At 40.1% G+C, this 23,672-nt stretch overlaps 1 protein-coding gene across 1 annotated transcript in view; it reads right to left on the bottom strand.

Annotated features, from left to right (window-relative positions):
* Positions 1–13,433: 13,433 nt before the first annotated feature.
* TRPM3 (transient receptor potential cation channel subfamily M member 3) overlaps positions 13,434–23,672 on the bottom strand; it is a 307,424-nt gene continuing 297,185 nt past the window's right edge. The window contains exon 25 of the mRNA XM_074855487.1: positions 13,434–20,545. Coding sequence (XP_074711588.1) covers positions 19,096–20,545 — 1,450 coding nt within the window. The 3' untranslated portion in view covers positions 13,434–19,095. The remainder of the gene's footprint in view (positions 20,546–23,672) is intronic.

The following is a 23,672-nucleotide window of genomic DNA, read 5'->3' as shown; positions in this document are numbered from 1 at the left end:
TTCCTTGTAGCCTTAATTGAAGCAGCAGTATCAAGTGCTAGTTGCAGACTCTTTTACAAAACATGCTTCAAATTCATATGTGCAAGAATTTATTTCACAGAAAAGGATTTGGATATACTTAGGTTTTTCAGAGAATCTAAAATGTCCTGTTCTTTTATTATCTGGTCAGACAGAATGCACTGCTTGCAAATAGTCAAAACCTAAGAAAGCATTTTGCGGATATTTGATAGATCATTCAAGCAGAGTGATTCTGAAAAGACTAATACTAGTCCAGGTACTGTTTTCTAACAGAGGTGAACTTTGTAAAAATAAAATACTGTATTAACAAAAAATATTGGCCAAGTCTAACCTCAAAAGTTATAACCATGCTAAGTTTACTTCAGAATTTTTTACTTACTTGTAGGACATTGCTCTTTCTGTTTTTTAGTTATTTGCCTATTTTCCAATGCTTTTTTAGAAAAATAAAGTGAAAGTTTTCGAGCTGTAGGATCAATTTTATCACTGTATTTAACTTTGGGGTGCTTTTTTGGGGGGGGTGGGTGGTATACAAATACAGGTAAGAAGCTCTCAGAAATGCATGGACATGTCAATGCTTTTAGGGGAAAGGGAGTAGGTCTGGGGTGAGTGCACTGCAGAATGTTTTTCTAACATGAAAACAGAAAGTTGCAGGGAAGAATGGTGAGATCTGAGAGCAGTACGACCCTTTCAGCTGGTGTTTACAATCCACCATCTGTACAGAAAAAGGTACAAAGCTCAAAAACCTCCCATGACCATACCTGTACCAGATACTGGTGCAGATGACAACAGTTATAACATTGTTAGTGGCCTATGAAGCACTCAACACAACTGTGCTCCTTCTGTACATCAAATTCATGTAAATCTGTGCCAAGAAAGACAATCTGCAACCTGCCTACTGAGGCCCTGTGGTGGACTACAAGTGATGGTTCATGTTAGTGGCTCTGAAACAAATGAATGCATCTTAATCAACAGCATTGTAGGAAATGACCTGCAAAGATTGCCTATGACCCAAAGATAGGTGACTGAAGCAATGGGACTCTAATTGCATCTAAAAGCTAATCTCAGGGTGTACCTACAAGATACAGCTTAGTAAAACACTGTCCTTAGCAAATGCTTAGCCCTTCTATTACAGATCTCAGTTTCTGCCTCTGGACCTCCAGTTTGGAAGCTGATCTTTTTTTCTCTAAGGCACTTCCCCACTGAAAGGAAATGGTGGTTTATGTTACTCCTTCACTTAGGACAGCAGCAACCATAAAGCTTATAGCAAATGGCCTGTGAACGCCTCAGAGCCTTACCTGTTGAAGCCCCCAGCTTGCTTAATCGCACTTGGTATGAGCAAAAGGCACAGAACTTGGTGAGTGAAAGCTTTGGCTTTATGGAAAGCGTGGCATTACTGCTGTGGGAGCCCCAGGACACCAACAACCACCAATGGGGACCTGATGCAGTGGAGCCCTGCCTGGGAGTGAAGCTCAAGGGAAAACACCACAGGGGTGGATAGTACAACTTGTACTGCTTAACATATCATACATATGCACTGTCCTGTTTTGCTCATTAGTGTACTTGCTGATGTAATACAGGTACTGTTGTCTGAATTCTGAGATCTGCACCTGGCTGTCATGCTGATGCCTGCGAAGGGGTATGTGCAGACAGAGACAGGGGGGAAGTGAAGTATCCCAGCTTACCCTAATAAGGAGATCAGATGTGCTTGGCACTCTACATATTTGGATGTGGGAGGTGGACTGTCCTGAGTCACTGTAACAAAGTCTTCTCATGCCCTACAGCACCTTAGTATCAATTTGTGGCATGCACTCTCCTGGCATAGCTGATGAGCCATTACTCTGGGATGACTTAACCTTTCTTTTCTGGGAGTTGGATGGCTGGGATGTGTGTTAAGTGGATAGTTACAGGTCTTGTATCTAAGCATTGCTGTGGTGATGTGAAATTATTGTACTGTTGTACTGTGCTTAGCTACAGCTGCAATTTCACCTAAAGGCTGCCTAATCAGACACTCTCCACACCCCATCTCCTGTGTCACCTAAATTTGCCAGGAGGAAGGGTGGCAGCTGGCTAGCACATTCTGCACATCTGTGTTGCCCTCATGAGTTGCTGTTTGGATCAGTGTACCATCTGTGTATGTGTGGAAGCAGTGGGCTGGCCGGCGTCAACAGGTAAATACTCTAGCTCTTTTATTTCCAAGATTTGGCTGGAGAAATCTCTTGACAATGCTGACTGAAAGGGGCGATAAAAGGGACTTTTAATCTTAACTTTTCATTGATTACAACTCTGACTAATCATCAGTTATGAATTGCTAAAATTTGTGGGCACAGGTAGGCTTGAGGAAACTGATGTTAGATTTGGAAATGTGGCTACCAATAATAATGGGAGTTATAGAAATATATGCCTGCAGTGTGCTGCTGTAAGTGGAATAAAAGATAATTATAAACGTCTTTCTTTCAGCCCTCATTACTGGGATTGTAGTGCTGGCAGCTAGGGCAATGGCAGCTTTTACACAGAAGTTCAGAGATGTTAAGTTGGCCTGCTTTATTGAAAGGAGATAAAACCTTGCATGTAGCTACTATGTAAATTCTGATGAATCATTGTACCCCACATGGTTTATGAACCACAGGCATATAAGAGAGGTGGGCTGAAATGAGTTTTTTGTAGAAAGCCATAAGAAAAGTAAGGTTGATACATCCTGTTAAGAAAAATTCGAGGCAGCTCTTAATCATCTGACTTTAGATGCTCCTTTATTCGAAGCAGAGAGCCAACATCCCTGGTCACACTATGCACTGTTGATTTCATTTGCTGTGCTGAGTTTTGCTGCTAGTTATTTAAGTGCCCAATTTGAGTAACTTGATTGCTTCAGTGGAGCAGACAGTTGACGAGTTTGGACTTAACCAAGGTGAGACTTTGGTCTTCAAAGTATCTGTTTCTCCTTCTATTTGCATTTTTGATACTCTGTTCAGAAAGCACACTGATGTTTCTTTTTCTATGTGAAGGCAATTGTTTGTGACGAGTTTATTTCTGAAAGTTTTGGTTTATTTAGGTAGTAAAATATTGATTTTGATCTTTGTGTTCCTGTCAGGTGGCTACTTTCAGAAAGATTTATTTGTTATTTGTATATCCATAGTGCTAAGTGACTCCTGACCCAGACCTGTATGTTCTGCTCCTATTTCCATTCAGCTATGGCTGTTCTACTCACCATAGTGGGAACACAAACTGCTTCACAACAGCATAACAGGTGTTGCTTGCTTAATGTTTCTGAATGTTCATTTAGTACTAGTTTTTAATATTTTGACTTGAAAAGAAGAAAGACATGAGGTGTAAAGAGTACTCAGAAGAACTTTGACAGTTGGTTCCCTGCTTTGACTGATATATATTTGAGGAAACCTCAAAGTGCAAAGCAGAAAAACTGGTATCTTTTAGGCTATCCAACTTCGTGCTGTAAAATGGAATGAGCTGGTCTTAGACAGAAGTATAGACTGGTGATCAGGGATTGCCAGGATTTCTTTGCGGTCCTGGATAGTCTCCTTTTTTTTTTTTCTGGATGCAGAAGCAGGTGTATTACAGGTGGTCCTATGCTGCTCAGAGCCCTGAAAGAAACCTGCGAGTCTTGTGATAGTTTATCTGCTTGGGTGGATGCAGTAGTCAAGTTTTCCTATGGTTCAGCTTTTGCACTGCATTAAATAGATATGAATAGAAAGATGGTAGCAGAAGACCTCTCTCAAATTCCAGATTTAGAGACTAGTTGAAGGCATGATATTGCCACAGTAGGGGATTAAAACCTTTAATACTAGTCTTCACCATTTTTATCCTTTCTCCTGTGCAGTACTTCTGTTGGCAGACAAGGAACTGAAGGAGAGTGTGATTTAGCACTGGATCTTCAAAACAGTGTATTATCATGGATGTTTGAAACACCTAAGCACAGAAGTTAGATTGATAAATCTGCCTAGTCATTGACTAATGCCTAATGCCTAAAGTTCATAACAGCCCATGTTTTCCAAAGTCTCTTGGGGGAGATGTACCCAGTACCTTCTATGCATGATTTTCACAAACAGCCAGGAGCTTGGCTGATATATGAAGTCCATTAAGGAATCATTAAATAGGTTTTTCTCCCTCTGCCTTTTTCTTTTGCTTTCCGAGCCCATGAGGCTTAAAATAGGCAAACTCTGAACATGCGTAATAAAACAGGGAGCAGGAGAAACAGCTGGTTATGTCATTGGTGTCCCCTTCTATTATACAGCATATAAAAAGCACTCTGAACTTTGAAAGATTTCCCACATTTTACAACCTCTTCTCTGTCTGAGATTCTTCAAATTGCAGCAGGGGAATGCCTTAACATAGTTTTGCTCTGGGCTTTGGAACCCTCTGGCTCAATGAACAGTTTCGATGAGTCTCCTGACTGAGAGTGGATTGCCCAAGAATACTCACAGATGGAAAAGTGGTTAGCTGCTCTCTGGGAAGGTGGGAGAGAGGGATTTGTTTTAGACAAATTTGACTTAGAGGAGGGATTGTACCCAATTTTTCCATGTCCTGGATGAGTATTGTAAAAAGAAGGGTTCTTGGTCTTGAAGGGTGATTATAGTATAAACACACTTTCTCATACTTCTTGTATATGGGAGCAGAAGGACGGGCAGAGAAATGCTCTGTTGGGAGATTTAGGTCCTGATTAGTGACCTGCTTTCTCAAGATTTTTGGCACTATACAGTAGTGCACGTAGAATCATAGAATCATTTAGGTTGGAAAAGACCTTTAAGATCATTGAGTCCAACCATTAACCTAACACTGCTAAACCATGTCCCTAAGTGCCACACCTACACATCTTTTCAATACCTCCAGGGATGGTGACTCAACCACTGCCCTGGGCAGCCTGTTCCAATGCTTGACAACCCTTTTGGTTGGGTTGATGAAGATATTTTTCCCAATATCCAATCTAAACCTCCTCTAGTGCAGCTTGAGGCTGTTTCTTCTTGCCTTATTCCTTGTTACTTGGGACAAGAGACCGACATCCACCTCACTACAACCTCCTTTCACATAGTTACAGAGAGCAATAAGGTCTCCCCTCAGTCTCCTTTTCTCTAGACTAAACAACCTCAGTTCTTTCAGCCACTCTGCATAAGTCATGTGCTCTAGACCCTTCATCAGCTTCGTTGCCCTTCTTTGGATGCACTACAGCACCTCAATGTCTTCCTCATGGTGAGGGGCCCAAAACTGAACACAGTATTTGAGGTGTGGCCTCGCCAGTGCTGAGTAAGAGGGGACAATCACTTCCTCATCCCTGCTGGCCACACTATTTCTGATACAAGCCAGGATATCATTGGCCTTTGTTGGCCACCTGGGCATACTGCTGGCTCATATCGAGCTGGCTGTCGACCAGAACCCCCAGGTCCTTTTCCGTTGGGCAACTTTCCAGCCACTTCCCCAAGCCTGTAGCACTGCTGGGGGTTGTTGTGAGCCAAGTGCAGGACCCAGCACTCAGCCTTGTTGAACATCCTACAGTTGGCCTCGGCCCATCAATCCAGCCTGTCCAGATCCCTCTGTAGAGCCTTCCTACCCTCAAGCAGATCATCACTCCTGCCCAACTTGGTGTTGTCTGCAAACTTACTGAAGGTGCACTTCATCCCCTCATCCAGAGCATTGATAAAGATATTAAACAGAACTCACCCCAATATTGAGCCCTGGGGAACACCACTTGTGAGCAGTCACCAACTGGATTTAAATCCATTCACTACAACTCTTTAGGCCCCACCATCCAGCTATTTTTTTACCCAGCAAAGAGTATGCCCACTGAAGCCATGAGCAGCCAGTTTCTCCCACAGAATGCTATGGGAAACAGTGTCAAAAGCTTTACTAAAGTCTAGGTAGACAACAACCACATCTGTCTCTCATCCAGTAAGCAGGTCACCTTGTCACAGAAGGAGATCAGGTTAATCAAGCAGGACCTGCCTTTCATAAACCTATGCTGACTGGGCCTGTTCACCCATGTGATGGCACTTGTGATGGCACTCAAGATGATCTGCTGCATAACCTTCCCCAGCACTGAAGTCAGACTGAAAGGCCCCTGGTTCCTCCATCTGGCCTTCTTGTAGATGGGCGTCACATTTACTAATTTCCAGTCAACCAGAAACGTCCCTGGTTAGCCAGGACTGCTGATAGATGACTGAAAGTGGCTTAGTGAACACTTTGTGGCAGGTGCATCCGCCTAATGAAAGCAGAGCTTCTTGGCTGCTGAAGTGTGGCAGCTTCTGGCTGTCTTTGTTCTCAAGGTCTCGCAGCAGTTGGGACCTTTGGCCAATGGGACCCCCTATTGACTACAGGTCAGATTCGTCCTGGGTATAAATGGAGTCCCCTGGGGGAGCCATTTTGAGCTTGTCCCCTGAAGCAGCACGTTGCAGTCGAGGACTCTCCCCTTGGGCTAGGACATTGCCCAAGGAAACTCCTTGAGGTGCCTTGGGTTGGGACACTGCCCTGAGAAGCTCCTCGAGGTTGAGAGCCCTCACTTATCAGGTGAGTGATAAAGCGTTTTGGGTTGCTGTTAAACCCTAGGGATCGAGGCTTTGTTCTGCATTTTGGGTTGTCATTAAACCCCATAGAGTTTTTTATGAAGCGTTTTAGGTTGCCGTTAAACCCTAGGAAGTTGTTCTGTTCTCCTCTCTCAGACATTTGAACCTGTAATTTATGGAGAGCTAGAATAATAATTTTTTAAATTTTTTTTATTTTTCGTGGTTGGTTGTTTATTTGAGAGCCTCCGTAACACACTTCCACCAGCTCCGTCAGTACCCTTGGGTGAATCCCATCTGGGCCCATAGACTTCTGTGTGTCTAAGTGGTGTAGCAAGTCACTAACCATTTCCCCTTGTTTTATGGGGGCTTCAATCTGCTCCCCATCCCTGTCTTCCAGCTCAGCAGGCTGGGTACCTGTAGAACAACTAGACTTACTATTAAAGACTGAGGCAAAGAAGGCATAAAATACCTAAGCCTTTTCCTCATTCTTTGTCATTGTGTTTCCCCAATTAAGGATGGAGATTCTCCTTAGCCCTCCTTTTGTTGCTAATGTATTTATAGGAATATTTCTTACTGTCTTTTACAGCAGTAGCTAGATTAATTTCTAGCTGGGCTTTGGCCCTTCTAATTTTCTCCATGCCTCACCTCCTGACATCTTTGTAGTCCTCCTGAGTTGCTCAGAGAGCAGCTCCCACTGACTTCCATCCATCCTGAGTGCTCAGCCTTATGGCACACAAGAAAATGGTACCAAAAGTTCAGAAGATGAGGACACAATTGTCATATCACCTTGTTATTCTTCACGGCTGTTGCTTTCTGATTAACCACCCCCAAGGACAGTGTGCCACAGCGCAATATAGGTGCCAGTTGCCCAGTTCATGGTTAGTACAACAAACTCCTTTTCTTGACAGATGTCCAAAGGTTGCTTGATGGAATAAAACTTCTCATAGAGACAGTCTTTCAGTTTTCAGGCTTTCTGTGTCAGGCCCAGTTTAAAGCCAGGGCAGGCCTTTGCTAGGAAAGGTTTTGTGGCTTGAGTGGTGTACAGTTTTGTGAAATTTTTACATCTCACACTCCAGAGCAACAAATCAAGGTTGTAAGACCTACTTTTAGTCTAGTGCTTCCAGACTTTGAATGCTCAATTGCAGCCTTCAAGCATGGAGATTCAACAGCAAGGTGGAAACCTGTGTATCTGCTATGCAGATTTCTGTTATGAGAGATAAGTTAATAAAGGACTGAAGTGAGAAACCTCCTGTTTCTTTTGATGGCTGGTCCAAAAATGACCTACCATATCCCAGTGTTGCAGGTGTAAATAAGTCCTCATCAGTTCTCTATGTGTATCATGGGTAGGGAGTTGGACTTGATGATACTTATGGGCCTTTTCCAACTCAAGATATTCTATGATTCAGTAAAATCTCCATGGGTTTTAGTTGATAAAATGTATAACATTGATGCTAATTGATTTTAGTGTATGCATGCAAAATTCAAATATGAATATTATTATTAATATTTTAGCATGGAAAAAACTTTCATTTGTTTCCCTGGTTACTTCTACTTCCAACCAGGAATCAGCCCAGAAATTTCAACTTTAAAGGCTGCAATTTTTAGCAAAATTCTGAACAATTAAAACATAATCAAGATCTCCTGATGTTTCCCTATATAAGAAATAATGTTACCATTCCTTTATATAATTAAATTTCAAATTGAAGATGATTTCCACATAAGTAGTTATGCTATTTATGCAATACTTTTCATCCTGGAGTTAAGAAAAATTGTGATGAGCACGGGTAATGAAGGTAGATCAGGCACTCCACTTTTTCTTTCCTCCAAAGCTTCTTGCTTTCTATCCACCCAAGAGTTTAGGGTCTAGATAGAGTCCCAAGAATTTACTTCAGAGGGCTTCGCATTTCATCCTGTTGGTGTTCATAATCCTTAATTGCTAGTATATTTCAACCAAGGTTCACTGTGGTTCAGTCAGCAATCTTAGGGTCACAGTGTCACCTCTGTTTTAGCAGGGGGTCTGCTTGTCCCCTGGTGCTCCTGTATCACCTGTTCTTTCAATAAGGGATGCTTCAAACAGCTGTCCTGTGGCAGGCTGGGAAGCTCTGTCTTTTTTTGTTCTTAAGGACCTCAGTTCCCTTATTTCAAGCCAGAGAAATGTCTTCGTGGCTGTTTCTCGGAGGTGAAACAGTGACATCCAGCGGCCACTTTGGCAAAAATGACATCATGTCATAAAACCGGTGTAACGATGTGCAAGGGAGAGGGAATGGTCCGCCGTGCACAGGGCGTGCGTGGGGCAGCGTGGCAGCAGCTTGGGCTGGAGGCAGAGCACTCAATGCCAAGTGCAGCCTGAGCTTTACTTGCCTGCAGGGGCTGAGCCTCACCCTTGCCTGCGGGAGGACGGAAGCCAAAGGAAAAAGGTGTGAAATGATGTGCTTCCTAACCATGCAGAACACATGTCTTCCAGTATCCCTCCATTCGGCTTTTGAATGCCTTTGGCTTTCAGCATGAATAACTTTAGATATAGGTAAAACTAACTGACACATCCCTTTCAAATCAGGAAGTTATCTAAATTCACAGATGGCAGTACTTAATGTGCCATGTTACCAAAAATGTAACTGGGATCCTATCTACTCAGTATGGTAGAGAGGTCTGATTGCTTTGTACTAACCTGGCAGGTCTGACAGCTCTGCCCTTAATGTCACATTAGGAGGCACAGTGATCAACTCTGAATGTATCTTTAAAAGGGGGGTACTCCCATAGACATAGGGGTGTGGGAACAAGAACTGATATGGCAGCATAAGCCCAACCTTTCCTGGGTCAAATGCATTGCTAGCTTCTGTACCTATCTCAGTACTCAGTGCAAAGAACAAATGGTTTCCCTCAACTATCTTAGATCATAACTTCTATTAAAACATGTTAAAAAGTAGTATTTTGATTGTAGGGTTAATTCCACCAGAACAGAAAGGAGCAGTTATTAAATGTCTCCCTTTTTGTAGAGGCAAGATAAAGTTCTTGGTCCTTTCTTACAAATGAAAGCATTATCAGAACAGTTTTAACAAATAATGTAAGCATTTTGGAAAATGCTTATTTAAAAGAGAAATTCCAGTGCTAAGTTTCAACAGAATAGCAACTCATGTTAGTAGTCTTCCTTTCTTGACTAATATGTTTTTAATGTAAAATTATTTTGTGCAACTTCTGAACTTAAAAAATTAATGGCTAACTTCCTGGTGCACCCAGAACTAAGTTCTCAGTAAAACTGAGTCCTTAGTGTCTGCATTACATTAAACCTTGCTTGGATCCATAATTAGCTGCTTATCTGCTTTGCCTTATCTGCAGGACATGAATGTGTACACTTTCTTGGAGAGGAAAGAATTATGGCTTTAAAAACAGCAGCTTCATGCACTTGTCTCGTAGAGGGGAGACTCAGGAATCAGCTTTGTTCTCCAGTGATTACTTGAGGTGAATACTCCCAACAGGCCACTAAAATCCCTTGTGTATGTTGATTAAGTATATAAGGATCTGCACTTGATTTTATTTATTTATATACTATTTTACTATGGTATTTGTAAGCCTAAAGCACTCGAGTTTTTTTGCAGTCCCACCCTTGATCTGTATCTTGGACTGCAATGTGTTGTTAGGACTTACCTAGGGTAGACCGATATGTTATGGCACACATACTGACATAGTTCCATCACATCTCAGGAAGGAATGAATACAAGAGAATGGGGATACAGATAATCGTCTGTCTCCCAGCCTTACTGTCAAGCCTGTCTTGAGTAAACTGGTGATAAACTGCCCACGTTCTTTCTTCCTCCCTCTATCAGCTGTGCCATTTTCTCCTACCAGCTCAATGCTGAAGTTAATAGACCTAGTGGATCCCTGATGCTGGTGTGGGCAAACTGAAGCATGCATTACACAGAGCTAGTGTAGAGGCCAGCTCAACTTACTCTAGGGCTAGGGCCCCACTCTGCAACTGTGGAGGTGCTGCAAGGCACTGTTTCCTCCATCTCAAAAAAAAATGGAGACGGCTGAAATTTTTTATCATCATCAGTGGTCAGTGAGTAGGATCAGCTACTGTTAAAGAGAACTTGTTTCCCCGTAAATGTCCACAGTGCCTTATTGCCTGGAAATACCCAGACATTTTAGAAGAGATTTTGTTTGGACTAAGGTAGGCTTAGTTTATTTTGTAGACATTGAGAAATCAAATAAGTATACAAAAGTTTCAGATAAATGTTTAAAGGACTGCAGTGGTAATGTAGGCCCTAGCTATGCCTCTGCACAGAGAGGAAAGGGAAAGGAGTGTCCCTGTGTTGCTCTGTACTTCCCATGGTGGCTGCTGCTCCTCTCTGATGCAGCTGAACTGGAGTGGAGATGAAGGCAATCTGCTCTGATTAGAAAGCCCAAACACTTCAGGGACAAAGCAATCTTCTGAGGAACTGGGGACCAGGCCACATTTTCTGAATCTTTGGCCCGTTCTTGCAACAGGGCAGCTATTCACCATCTCTCAGATAAGATTGGAGCAAAGAGACAGAATGTCATTTTAGATATTCATAAAAAACCACTCAAACTCTACTGAAATGGGGACTACTTATTCCATAACAAGCACAGATTAACCATTGTTGCTGTAAGTTGTTTGTCAAAGTTATGATTCTCTGAGGGACATACCACAATATTAGCAAAATAGATAGCATGGTAGAAATGGGTTTATCACAAACTAGTCCTGTTACTAATTGCAGAGCTATGGTATAGTTCCCCAAGCATCCACTCTGGAAAAAAGTGGGATCTAGCCATATAGTGTAAGAGTGGTGTGAATTTTAGAGTTCATTGTTCATATTTTAAGTGGACCAACTTTCCCCATTCCCCATTTGCACACCCTTTGCCTGCTTCCCATCCTCCCTGAATTACAGTGCAGTTACTGTAGTTCAGCAGCTATGGGTTAGAATTCAGATTTGTGAGTAATATTTCTATGGAGTTTTTGAAGAAAGTAATTCTTCAATTGGATTTTCTATTTTTTACTGGTATTTCCAGAAGATTGATTTTTTGCTAAAGATGCAATTTTAGTTTTGAGATTTTCATTAGTGAATAGTGAAATGCTACATTGGTAGTTGAGTCTTTTGTCATTTTTCAAATAAAGGAAAATAAAAGATTATGTGTTAACATTTTCAGTAATGTCCTTAGAGCCTTGATATATTATTTTTCCAAGCTTGTTCAGAAAATTCTCATCTTGCACACTGTGAATGAAAAACACTGGAATATTTTGTGAGGATAATTCCATCATCTCCATAGTCTGATTCAGTGGTGTGCATGTGACTTTAACATTTGGCTACATGTTTAAGTGAGGAAAGGTGTAGCAAAATATTTAAGTTTTAGAAGGTGGTAGGAGCGTTATCAGTCTCTCCAACTGTCTGTGCAGCTGTCGAACTTCTTGTTTTGAAATCCAGACTACAAAGGCAGGTCCTCTCATAGCTGTGCTTTTTCCACTCATAGTTCTCTACAACAGTAGCCTGTATCATCTGCAGTGGGATGTCTGTAACTATTCATGGGCTACTATTGTTATTTCCCATAAACAAACTGCAGTAACCTTTCAGATAATGCTTGTCATTATTGCCTCCCAAAAGTATAATCCAAATATACAATATTTATGCCTGCAATCAGTTATTTGAAAATTTCAAAATAATGAAATCCTGGGGTTTTACAAGTTCTTTGTTATTCCAGAAACAAACAAAGTGAAATTTGAGCTTGATATGCAAAGACAGTGAGGATTGCTGTAACTGTAAGTTCTTGCTGTATTCAGTTATGAGGATAATGAATCAGGGTTGACTGCTATGGTCAATGTTAAATGGAGTGCTTTGCTATTATGCATTAAAGAGATTAAAAGAGACTAGACCACTGCCCTAAGGGCTACAATATTGCAGCTCATGGGAATGAAAATCAAGGCTGGTGATATTGCTTTGGCTGAATTGAGGTGAAGTTTGTTACTGTGAAAAAATCCCAGGGAGACCTGAAATATAGTGTTATCTCAAAAGAAGCATAACCCTTTCCTGAGAAAGGGTTAGATAAAATCTGATTAAGGAATTTAGTATTTCCTTCTCAGAAATCTGAAATAAAGAACATCTCTCTGAACTATTCCTCTCCTGAAGTGTGACTGATCTGTGGAGAACTGTTTTGAGTATCTGCTATCTTTCTTATTCAATTGGATGTTTCCTGTGTTTCTTTGGCATTTAGCTAAAAGACATTATAATCTCTGTGAAGGCTGATTTATGGAGGCAGCAGATCCTGATCTTGGCTTATTTTGTGTCACTCCCTTTTTTTCAACATTTTTGTGGGGAAGTATCAGGAGCTGGTTGTAGCTGCATGAAGAAAGAGACAATGACTTCTTTCTTGAGGAAGGTGAGATACCAGTTCAGAGGAAGTTGTAGGTACTACTGGATTACTTGGTGCCTTTTGTTTTTAATGAACCTTCTTTAGCTACAAGAGGCAGCAATGCCACCCATGTGGGGAGACTGCCATACAAAGGAGCATGCTTCTTCCAGTCTATGTGGAAACAATTTAGAGAGGATCTGCAATCCATGCTTATGTTTCCCCCTTTGCTGAAATGGTAGCTTCAAATAAAAGAAACTATTCCCACCTCTTAAGTAAACACACCAAGATGTATGTCTGCCTTGGTTCAAACTGGGGTCTGATATTGGCCAGGATAAGGGACACCTGAATGACACCTGATCTCGGAGATGGAAATAACCTACAACATTCAAAATGCCTGTGCGTAATAGTGCAAACCCTTTGATTTTCTTTAAAGCTGTAAAGTTAGAACTAGAGTAGTGAGAGATCTTAGAGAAAAGCAGCTGCCACTGCATCATTGCTTTATTGATTTGAAAGCAAGTGACCATAAATAAATGCTCCGGTAAGAACAGATGTTTTGAACTACATCTCTTTTTTTATTGCAAAACAATTGTTACAGAAATTTCAGAAAGTTCTACTGTAGTAATTGCCAACTTCTGCTTTTTATTACGTATCTAAACACAGTCTAAAAGTGCATTGTGAATCCAGTAGACCTTTGGAAAGGACCGTTTTCCCTAATGATATACATTTAGACAAATCATACTTGAAAAGCTTCATATTAGTAGGAATTTGTTTAAAATGACATTTTAATCATTTATCTCCCTTTATAAATGATTGTTATACACTTACAAATGATAGCCCAAATAATAAACGATTAAACAGCTATTAGTATAGTATATTGCAAACACTGTTCCAGACAGCAGTAGCAGCATATAGACTCTCCTCATGTACAACAACTGCAGTGGTGGAATAAGGATATAACTTTAATACAATTTACTCTTGTGCAGGCATAAAATTATATTTCACAGCCAATTCCCACTTCTGTCCCTTCCCCCTCCCTACCAAATACTAAAATAAAGAAGAGTTACCCTGCAGCAGAAACAGCAGCAATTTCATAATGAAACATTTTTTCCTAATAGCTTTTTGAAATAAGTACTGTGTGGCTCTACGAGAGATCTGAAAGCATACAGAAAAAATTAAAAGGTCAGAAGCTGTTTCACAACCAGTCTGGCTCAATGGCTCAGTCATTAGACTTCCCACTTAATGATGATTCAGGGTTAGGATTAGGATTAGGATCTGTGCCATGATTCAAAGTAATATAGAGTTAGAAATGCAGAATAAATCCATCCTCTGACTCCACTGAAATCAGTGGATTTTCTGCAGATTTGCACCAGCATCAGTAAGACCATAATCGTAGTCAGTCTTAGAGAAGAGAAGCCTGTGTGACCTGTAGTGTTCACCCTGTAATTGGCTATAAAGCAGGATAACTCTCACTGGGGTGCAGAAACTCAGTCCCTCCACATTCAACACTACTGCTTTTATACCAACGTGTGGCAAGGCCAGTGAATACCATCTGGAGGAGTGAAGGTTTTCATTAGGTAAGCAGACACCCCCCCATCACTTCTGCCCAGTTTGGACTGTGCTGTTATTTGAGGTGGATGAGGGAAAATTCATGTGAGGAAGCTTTCCCATTTCTTTTGAAGATCTATATCTGGCATCTTTAAACAGAACTGAAAATGTGGCCTTTGTTGAAACAATTGTGCATATTTGTGCAAAAATGCAAATATACTATTATTTTTAAGCAGGGGAGAGACATCACAACTACTTATCTATTCCTAGGGAAATCCAGGAATGACCAGCTCACATTTTCCCTTCTGGTGATTATCAGATCTTCTTAAGCATATAACCTGAGCAACATAACAAGACATTTATGCTTGTTTTGAAAATTTGCACCATGAGTTTACAGAGAAATTTTTTTCACTGTCTCACTCTAAGCTAATACCTTTGATAACTTCTGCTCTCAGGACAGATACTTGTTTGCTCCAACTGCAGTCATTGGACTAAGGCTGTGTGCTGCTACCAGCACTTTTTCTGAGCAGTTATTTGTGTAGTTGCATTTTCCATGCGCTGACAGTTTCTAAGAAACAAATCATTTTCTTCTCATACAAAAAAATATACCTAACTAAGATATTTATCCCCTGACAAAAGGCTATCCATTCCACAAAAGGTACAAATCAGTTTTTTTACCAAAAAATCTATAAATGGAAAATGAAAAAAAAGCAATCTATATCTGGAACCCAGAGGGATTTCCTTATGTGGATGAATGGATGTTTTGGTTTTTCATTGTATTTTCAAATTATCCCCTCACTGCCATTTGTTAACTGGCACTTGTGCTAAGAACAATAAAGTAGCACCTTATCTCTTCCAAAAAAAGAGAGAGCCAAATGTCTGAGCACTGCTGTAGGTTCGCATTTTGTGTTGAATATTTCAATTTCATAAAATACAATTGTCATTTAAAAATAATAAAAAATCACTTATTTTGCTAAAACATAATGGAAATAATGTAAACATCCAAAAGTTTGAATTCATTCCTAACTGGATTCATCTTTACAGGCAGGCAATAGCAAAATGTTAAGTCTCATAATAGTCCAAAGAAACTCATGGAACAGTGCATGCATTTTCATTGACACAAAAGAAGACTGGACTGTAAGGAAGAGAAACTACTTCAGTCATATCACACTGTTATTGTGAAAGAATAATGTGCTATAATCCAATACCTAGGACAAGTGTATACCCGAACTGTAGAATAGCATCACTTAAACTGGAAACAACAGAATGGATTACTATAGGAAAATATTTATAAAATACTGTATACCGCTTCCTCAGTCGGCCAGCATATGTAAACAAACAGCTAAATTCAGTTGAGTTTCAAAATATTATTAAAGTTCATTTATGTTATAATCTTTTGCATAACATGCCAGTTCATCTTTCACACTATCACAACTCACCTGTCACAGCCCACAGTGGCTCATTAGAAGTTTATACGTCAGCTCATACAGACATTTAAGTGGAGCTATACAGAGAAATGTGTGAAACATACCAAATTTACACACTGTGACCAGAAATGCATATTCCATATGTAAGCTAATAATTGGATAGTGGAACTTAATGCTCAATGCAACATGTGCTATTTTATTGAATGTTACAGATTTACAGACAAGACCTTATAATGTGATATTAAAACTGTCCTGTAACGTTCACTAATATTACCACATGTCACAAGTATACTGGTTTATATATGGGAGATATGCATATATGTGTGTATATATATCTATTTCATAAGCTATCATTTGATACAGAATATGTCATATGGCACATGCTATAGCTACATGATGATGGATGACAAGACTTCTACTCTCACTAAATGGTCATAATATTGAGAGTGGGAAATCTGGTCCCTTTGCATGGGTATTTTACCATCAAATTCAAAAAAGAGCAGTTTGATGCAGTGTGTAAAAAAACAGGTGAAGATAAAATAATCTAACATCTATCATAATATATTCTATAGACACCACATTGTAGAATAAATGGGAAACATTCAGGAAAAGTAGTGTTCTGACATCTTGCAATCACACTTTTAACATCTGAATTTACATTTTATATATAATGGCAAATTTTAAGAGGTAAATAAAGTGTCCTGTTTCATTTTACCTGGAATATGTGCTCCAGATCAATAAAGTGCTGTATCCTAAACATTTATACAGCTTCTGGGTTTGGCAAATTCCTTTACCCTGACAAACTAAGCAATGATATCTACCCCAGAGGAGAGCCCTATGCCTTGAACTAATTCACTAAGCGCTCTTGAGGAATTTCTAATGAATCTGAAGTTCCTCTAGAGTAGGCCAGTAATATGGTGATGGTGGAAGAGTCCATGAACAGTTTTAGCAGACATTCGTATAAGTAACAAAGAAAACAAAGTGAGAATATCCCCCTCTACTCACCAAGGATAGATAGATTTGGAGAAGCCTTAGGAGAAGGCTGCTAACAAAAGTTGGCACATTTGAAGCAGATTGTTAAACACAAGTTCCTTTTCCCCTGGACATTTTGCTATTGTTCAACAATCAGCCTGTCCCAAGCATGCTTCATAATGCACAGAAAGGTTTCTGACCTTTCTTGGTGTTGCCATGTGACCATAACACTGCACATGGACTGCAAGGCAATTGCATAAACATGGTGTCTTGGTGGAGTTTAGCTCATTGAAAGCCTGATCAAATAGAAGAAAGCAAGGAACACGTTGGTGCAGGAAGTATGAAACACACTGTACTTGAAGTCCCCATGCTGCATTTCTTTATTTCCTGAACTTTCCAACGCAGTGACTCAGTACCTCAATGTTTTCACCTTCTTTGCCTCTTTTCTTGAGGCTGATGATTATTTTTATGTCTGGATTTGTTGCCTTTCAGATTTAGCTCTCATATGGTGCTCAGAGTCTTCCAGGGTGACATTCCAGTAAGAAAATGTCAGCCTGCATTTTCAAAGCTGCCTTAGAGATTTGTGAGGTAACTCCCATTTAAATAATGGGAAGACTGTACCCCACTTGCAAGTGTTCGTTTTTGATAACAAAAAGGAGCTGGTTCTACACAGATGTTGGTCATTGTAGAGTTGTTTTAATTTTTGACAGCACTAGCTTCAACTCTTTAAAAGCTTAAAATCTGTGCCTTCGTAAAATATGTGAAATTTTGATCCAGTTGCAGTTTATGCTTCTCCACCCTTTTCCTGTCTTCTGCATACCCTTACACCTGTGACCACTGTGATATCTTCTCATGAGAAGTTTGAAACTGGTTGACATTGCTGACCCTTAGAACGTGGACGGGGTCAGTGGAGTTACGACTGTCTTCAACCAAAACCCGTAACTGCACTACCATTCAGATGTACTTTCTCCTACTAAAATGCACGTTGTGTGATATGCTGCTGAACAGTGGTAGCCTAGTTGCAACTGATGGCTTTTGCTGTTTACAGACATCTGCAGTTTCACTTTGGCTCTATAACTTACCTTAAAAGCATATATTCTTCTCAGTGTTTTCCAGTCCTCTGCCAATAACATTTTCGCTTAAGTAACTTCAGTCTAATTGCATTAATCTGGATTCAGACTGCTTGATAAATTTTGTATATTTTTAAATGTTCAAATACGGCCATGTCCTCATGAAAAAAAAAAAAGGTGTGTATTTTTAGGTGAGGGAATGATGTGAAAAATCGGCAGCTCAAATGGAACAGCAAGAAGAGGCTGGTAGCAGCCCGGTGGGTAAATCTCCCCAGTTTGTACATGTAATTAAACGGAGCAGGAGAAGCCGACAATATTACCGTGCTCTACTCTGATCACCCTGTTCTTATTGTTCCATCACATCCTTTGATTTAGTGAGACAACATATTGATGACAAATGTGGTAAAAAAATAAATATATACTATTCCGCTTAATTACATTCATCCTGAGCTTGCTCAGCTGTGCTAGAATCTAGAATGCCTGTTTTATACAGGAAATCACCTGATATTTTAACATAAATTCTTTCTCCATTTAAGTTGCAGTACAAAATGCATTTCATTTCCCTTATGCTCTTGAAAATATAAATTTTGTGTGGCACTAGGAGTTGCTACAAAAAGAGACAAGTGAACGTTGTGGTTGTTATCTTGTTCATCTTTCTTCATTTCCACAAGTGTGGGATGCAAGGGATTTGGGAGACTTTAGGTTTGTTTGCTGCCAGTTCATACAGAAATAACAAATGCTTTTCATCAGTCATCACAACGGTGAAACAGATGAAAAAGAAGTAGTGATTGAAGTTTAGAACATCTAATTTGTACATCTCTTTCTGCCAATTAATTCCTTCATCCTAAAAACTTGAATAATGATCAAAGATCTTAGGATGCCTTCTAATAAAAGGCAGATTTCTGAACCTACTCATTTATTTCCTGTGACTTTATAAAGGGGACTTGTTACTCCTGTTGTTTACTGAAGTCTTTGTAAAGCTTTCATCCCTCCCTTTTTCCTTAAGTGCAAATGTCAACTGGGTCAAGATGCAGTAACTCAGTGGGCGATGCTGAGACTGACAATGTGCTCCCCCTTGACCGGTGGCTAATGCCAACTGGAGTTGACACAGGGTGATGTGAGGTTTTTTAAATTCTGCTAAGAAAAATGGACTGGAGAGCAGATGACCCTTAGACTGCCGGTGAGCTTTGTCTAGGCCTAGCTGTGCTTGCTTTCAAAGCTGCGGAAGGCTCCCGTTCTTGACAGTCTCCTCATGGACAGGTTGTCCCCTCTGCTCTCTGGCCTCGAGGACTTACTCCTCTGGAAGGGGTTTCGCAGGCCTGTTGCATTTCGCTGTCTGTCAAGTTTGTCGCTGATAGAGTAGCTCTTTCGTGTGTGCTGTGCATACAACATGTTTGACTCCTCTGCAGAGTAGCTGTTGGCCCGCTCTATTTTTGGAAGTGGGATGCTGTTGGCCAGAGTTCTTGTAGCATTGACATCTTGAGGAGATAAGGGGATCCCCTTCTTCTCTTTGGCCTCAATATCCTCATGATCAGAGCTTGGGTGGCTTAGTTCAGCTTCCCTCTCTGGGTGGCAGCATCCCAAGTCCTCCACTTTTCCCCCAAGACTTCCAGGGAAACTGGCCCTCTCTGCGATGGCCTGGGGAGCACTCACACACCTCGTGTCTATGCAGTCCGTAATACTTGTGTACTCTGCTGTTTTGACTGGGACACCAAGGCTGCTGAAATAGCTTCGAGATGGAGAGAACATAAAACTGTGAGATTTCACAATTGGCGTTTCCTCCAGAATAAATGGAGTTGTAGCCAGATAACGACTGCTTTTAGATCGCTCTAAGGTGTGATACAAGGGAGGGTCTGAATCCCAGGGGATTTGGCAATCTGTGATTTGTGAATAGTCTGAAGAAAATGCTCTTGTTTCTACTCCAGAGGTTTCCTCGTAATCAAGACTCCTGCCAGAAATTTTTTCACCAGGTGTACTGCTAATGTATGCACTGTTAGCTAAAATGGAAGAGGCTATGTGAGCCTGCAGAGCTGCATCTCCAGTACCAAGCATATTTATGGAGCTGTCGAGAGGCTCTGTGTCAGAATGCATCTCGTCCATAGCAGAAACATAAATGTCTATACAAGATGAAGGCCTTCTGGAGTCTGGGGCAATTGATAAAGTGCTGGTAGGGGCTAAGGGAACCTTTCCTTCTTTTGCTATCGAGTGGGAACTGATAGCCCGATGCAGGCTTGGAGATCTTTCCTTAAAAATGCTTTCAAACTTTTCCAACCCACACTTGTCTTTCATATTTGTTGCATAGAAAGAGTGACTTCGCATGCGGGATATGATTGTAGGAGATGTTGGGGACATGGACTCCTCTCCTGTGGGATCTATGCTCTCTTGAAGCTTGTAAGTATTTCCTTCCTGACTATTGAAGCTACTCTGCCTCACAATGTAGGCTGCATCAGTACAGTCGGATGAGGTTCTGGATCGTATCTTGGTTGTCTCACCTCTCTCTATGCCGGTCAGTTTTTCTAAGGCAGTCACCATTCGTCCCATCATATCTTCCAGCTGAGCAAGCCTGATGTCAACAGTCTGCAGAGAGGCCTTCATGCAGTGCTCTCGCTCATTTACTTCTTCTAGTCGCATGGCCATGTTCTCTACCCTTAAAAATGGTAAGAATTAAACAGGTTAATTTCTGCAAAACAGTGATGTTCAGCTAATAGGACACCAAAAAAACTGGGAACAAATGGGGCAGGGTTTATTATGGAAATGTTACTATGATTTGCTGCCTCTCTGCTGCCAAAACTTCTAATTAAGTTGTTATGAATGAATAACTCTTAGAGCAGATGCCACATGATGCTGTCCCCAGTTGTGCCACAGGCAGGACCACTGCAGTTAACTGCAGAACTAAATGAAGTAATGAAAGTGGGCAATATGCCATAGAAGGTGGGTAACACGCCCTTTTTTTTCTGGTGTTCGCTCCAGGTTTACACCAAATAGTGCTATGTAGACCTAAGGAGATAGTTTCTTTGTTGTTGGATTATTTTTCCGCTCAGATATACAGAAAAAAAAAAGGTATCAGCTACTGTATTGAATGTAGGTAATATCAAGTAAACTATGCGTGAAAGCTGCAGGAAGGAGAACACTGATCAAACCAAATACAGCCTACAATAAGGTACACACACTAAGATGGCTCCATTACCGTGTTTGTGCTTTGGGTAGACTGTATTAATAGTTTAGAGATTGAAATGATGGATTTTAAAGTTATTTATTAGCTACCTATCATAATATATAAATAAAAAGTTAAAGTATTAATAGGTAATAATTGAATGTATGATCCTAATTTAAACTTCAGTATATCTGTTCTACACTGTTGATCTGTCTAATTTTAAAATGTTTTCTACTTTAAGGTGAATTGTGCTCTAATTTATGCTGGTGGCTTTCAACTATTTCAATTTTCCAGCTTCTAAAATCTCTCTACTGGAGGATTTATATGGAGTCCTCTAATTTTACATAATGGTATTGCCTTTAGCACATATGAAACTTCTCATAATTATTTTCTCTGGCTGTAGTCCCTAGGGTAGATCAAGGACCTACATTATCTGCCAAAGATATATTGAAAGCAACACATTTATACAGTTATATTTGTCTGGTTTTTAAGGTTACAATTCTGGTTTTCCCCATTCCTGTTGACACTGAAAAATGAACAGAGAAGCAACAAATACCACATGGTAGAATTTTCACACTTTTCTCTTCACAAATCTTTTACTCTCTGCCTGTTAGTGCAATTCATACTCAAATGTTAATAGGCGCCCTGTCAATCATATCCAGGATTTCTGATGAGATAAATATAATCTTCTACTCCTGATAGTTGAATTTCCAACAGGACAAGTGACCTGGAAACTGGCAACACCATAAACACTCTTACTTGCCCAGAAGGAAACCAGATTTTAGCAATGAATGAGTATCGGGCAGCATTAATACCTTGTTAATTAATGCACAGAACTTTAGCTGGTGAAACACTGAAGTCTGACTACCTCTTGGTGATGAGCAAGAGCAACCTGCCTGCACAAGAGAGGAGAAGGAGGAGTGTGACACCACTCCCTATAGCAAGTCACATTCCTGTGAAATATGGGCTTTTTCTCTTGAAGATTGTGAATTTTGAAAGCACAAGCAGAGCAAATCAATTTGAAGCAGTAATTGTATTGCTTTCATCAGACTTCAATAAATTACTGATCAAGTAATCACTGCTAAGAAATGAACTGGTAGTTTCAAAGAACCTCATTCTACTCATTATCATTTAGGCACCAGTTAACTTCTAGTTCTACCAGCTTCTCCAACAAAACAGATCAATGTCATTGCAAGCACAGGACATAATTCCATAGTGAGAGCAGCTTATATGGGAATCAGTTGAATTTTCCCTCATGTTACTAGTAATCTGAACTGCTTTTTATAAAAACAATTATATTTTTGAAATATTTATCAGCTAATAACTGAGTGCCTTGTCACACATTCATATTGTGTAACAATTGCTCCAAGATGATGAACAGATATAAATCACAATTTTAGTACTCTCAGACATATGGAACAATTTGAGAAACTCTTGGATTCTACTTGAGAATGCTCAGATTATAACCAACAAAAAACATTCACCCCACAGTTACCCAAGAACTGGAATGAATTTATTACATTCTGGGAAGCTAACTGGATAGTCTTGTGGGTTTTGTTTGTTTGGGTTTTTTTTCCTTGCTTTAAGAGAGGTACACAAGTGAAATAATTTTTAATACAATTATAGCCAGTTGGATTACTGCACTTGGTTACGTATTTCTATCTGGAATATAAGTAGAACTGTCCATAGTGAAATGTTTTGCATTCTGCATTCATGTGAGGGCTATCTACTGCTACTGCATCCCAAGAAGAACCTAAAGTCATACCTTGTTGGTACATGTTCATATATTTGTCCTGCCTTCCCTAAAACATGATCTATTAGCTACTGCCAGAGGCACAGAGTGTAAGACTGGCGGTATTGCTGGCCGAGATGAAGAGACACTTTTGAGTTACATGGTCTGTTGGGTGCTATGGAAGTAATCACAGATGTGATTGCATTGATAGAAGTGGGAAATTTATATAGAAACTCAACAAGATGAGGATAGTGCAATCTGGGTTCAGAAACCAGGGGTAACCAGAGATTTGCACAGATAACTGAGAAGTACAGACATGTATTTACACTGGATGGGCTATATAATTTTATTCACAAAAAGAAAGTTTGAGTGATGATGATCTCCTCCAAATCCAAAGCTATGAGCTGAATTCAGTAAATTTTTGTTATATATAGTATATGGCCACATATTTTAACAAATAACAAGTATTTATTCTTTTAATTAGTGATATTCTCTTATATTAATTTAATGTTCAGTTCTGCAATCATTCATCACACAGAACAGCACCATGCTCTGGGAGTAATCCTACTAGAAACATAATAAAATCACATCAGCCAAACACTGTGGACATAAGAGGATATGTTCTGGAGAAATACAGTCCTTAAAATGTTTTAATAAGTGAAATTTTCTATTTTCCCATACTGTTGGATGATCTTGCACTCTGTGAATAGACAGCTTAGAGCTGCATTTCCTTCAGGAACAGTTTAGAATTAAAACACTATTTCAAAATAAGAATGCCCAAGTTTTTATTTGGATCTTTTTTCCATGGATATTGGAGATAGTATAAACCTTTCGGCAAATCTCACAATATCCATGCATGATGCCTCTATTGCACCTGTGCTTTCCTTA

This window comes from Strix uralensis, chromosome Z, assembly GCF_047716275.1.
Source record: "Strix uralensis isolate ZFMK-TIS-50842 chromosome Z, bStrUra1, whole genome shotgun sequence".
In the NCBI taxonomy this organism is placed as follows: Eukaryota; Metazoa; Chordata; class Aves; order Strigiformes; family Strigidae; genus Strix; species Strix uralensis.
Note: the sequence above shows the minus strand (reverse complement) of the source record. Positions and strands in the feature narration are given on the sequence as shown.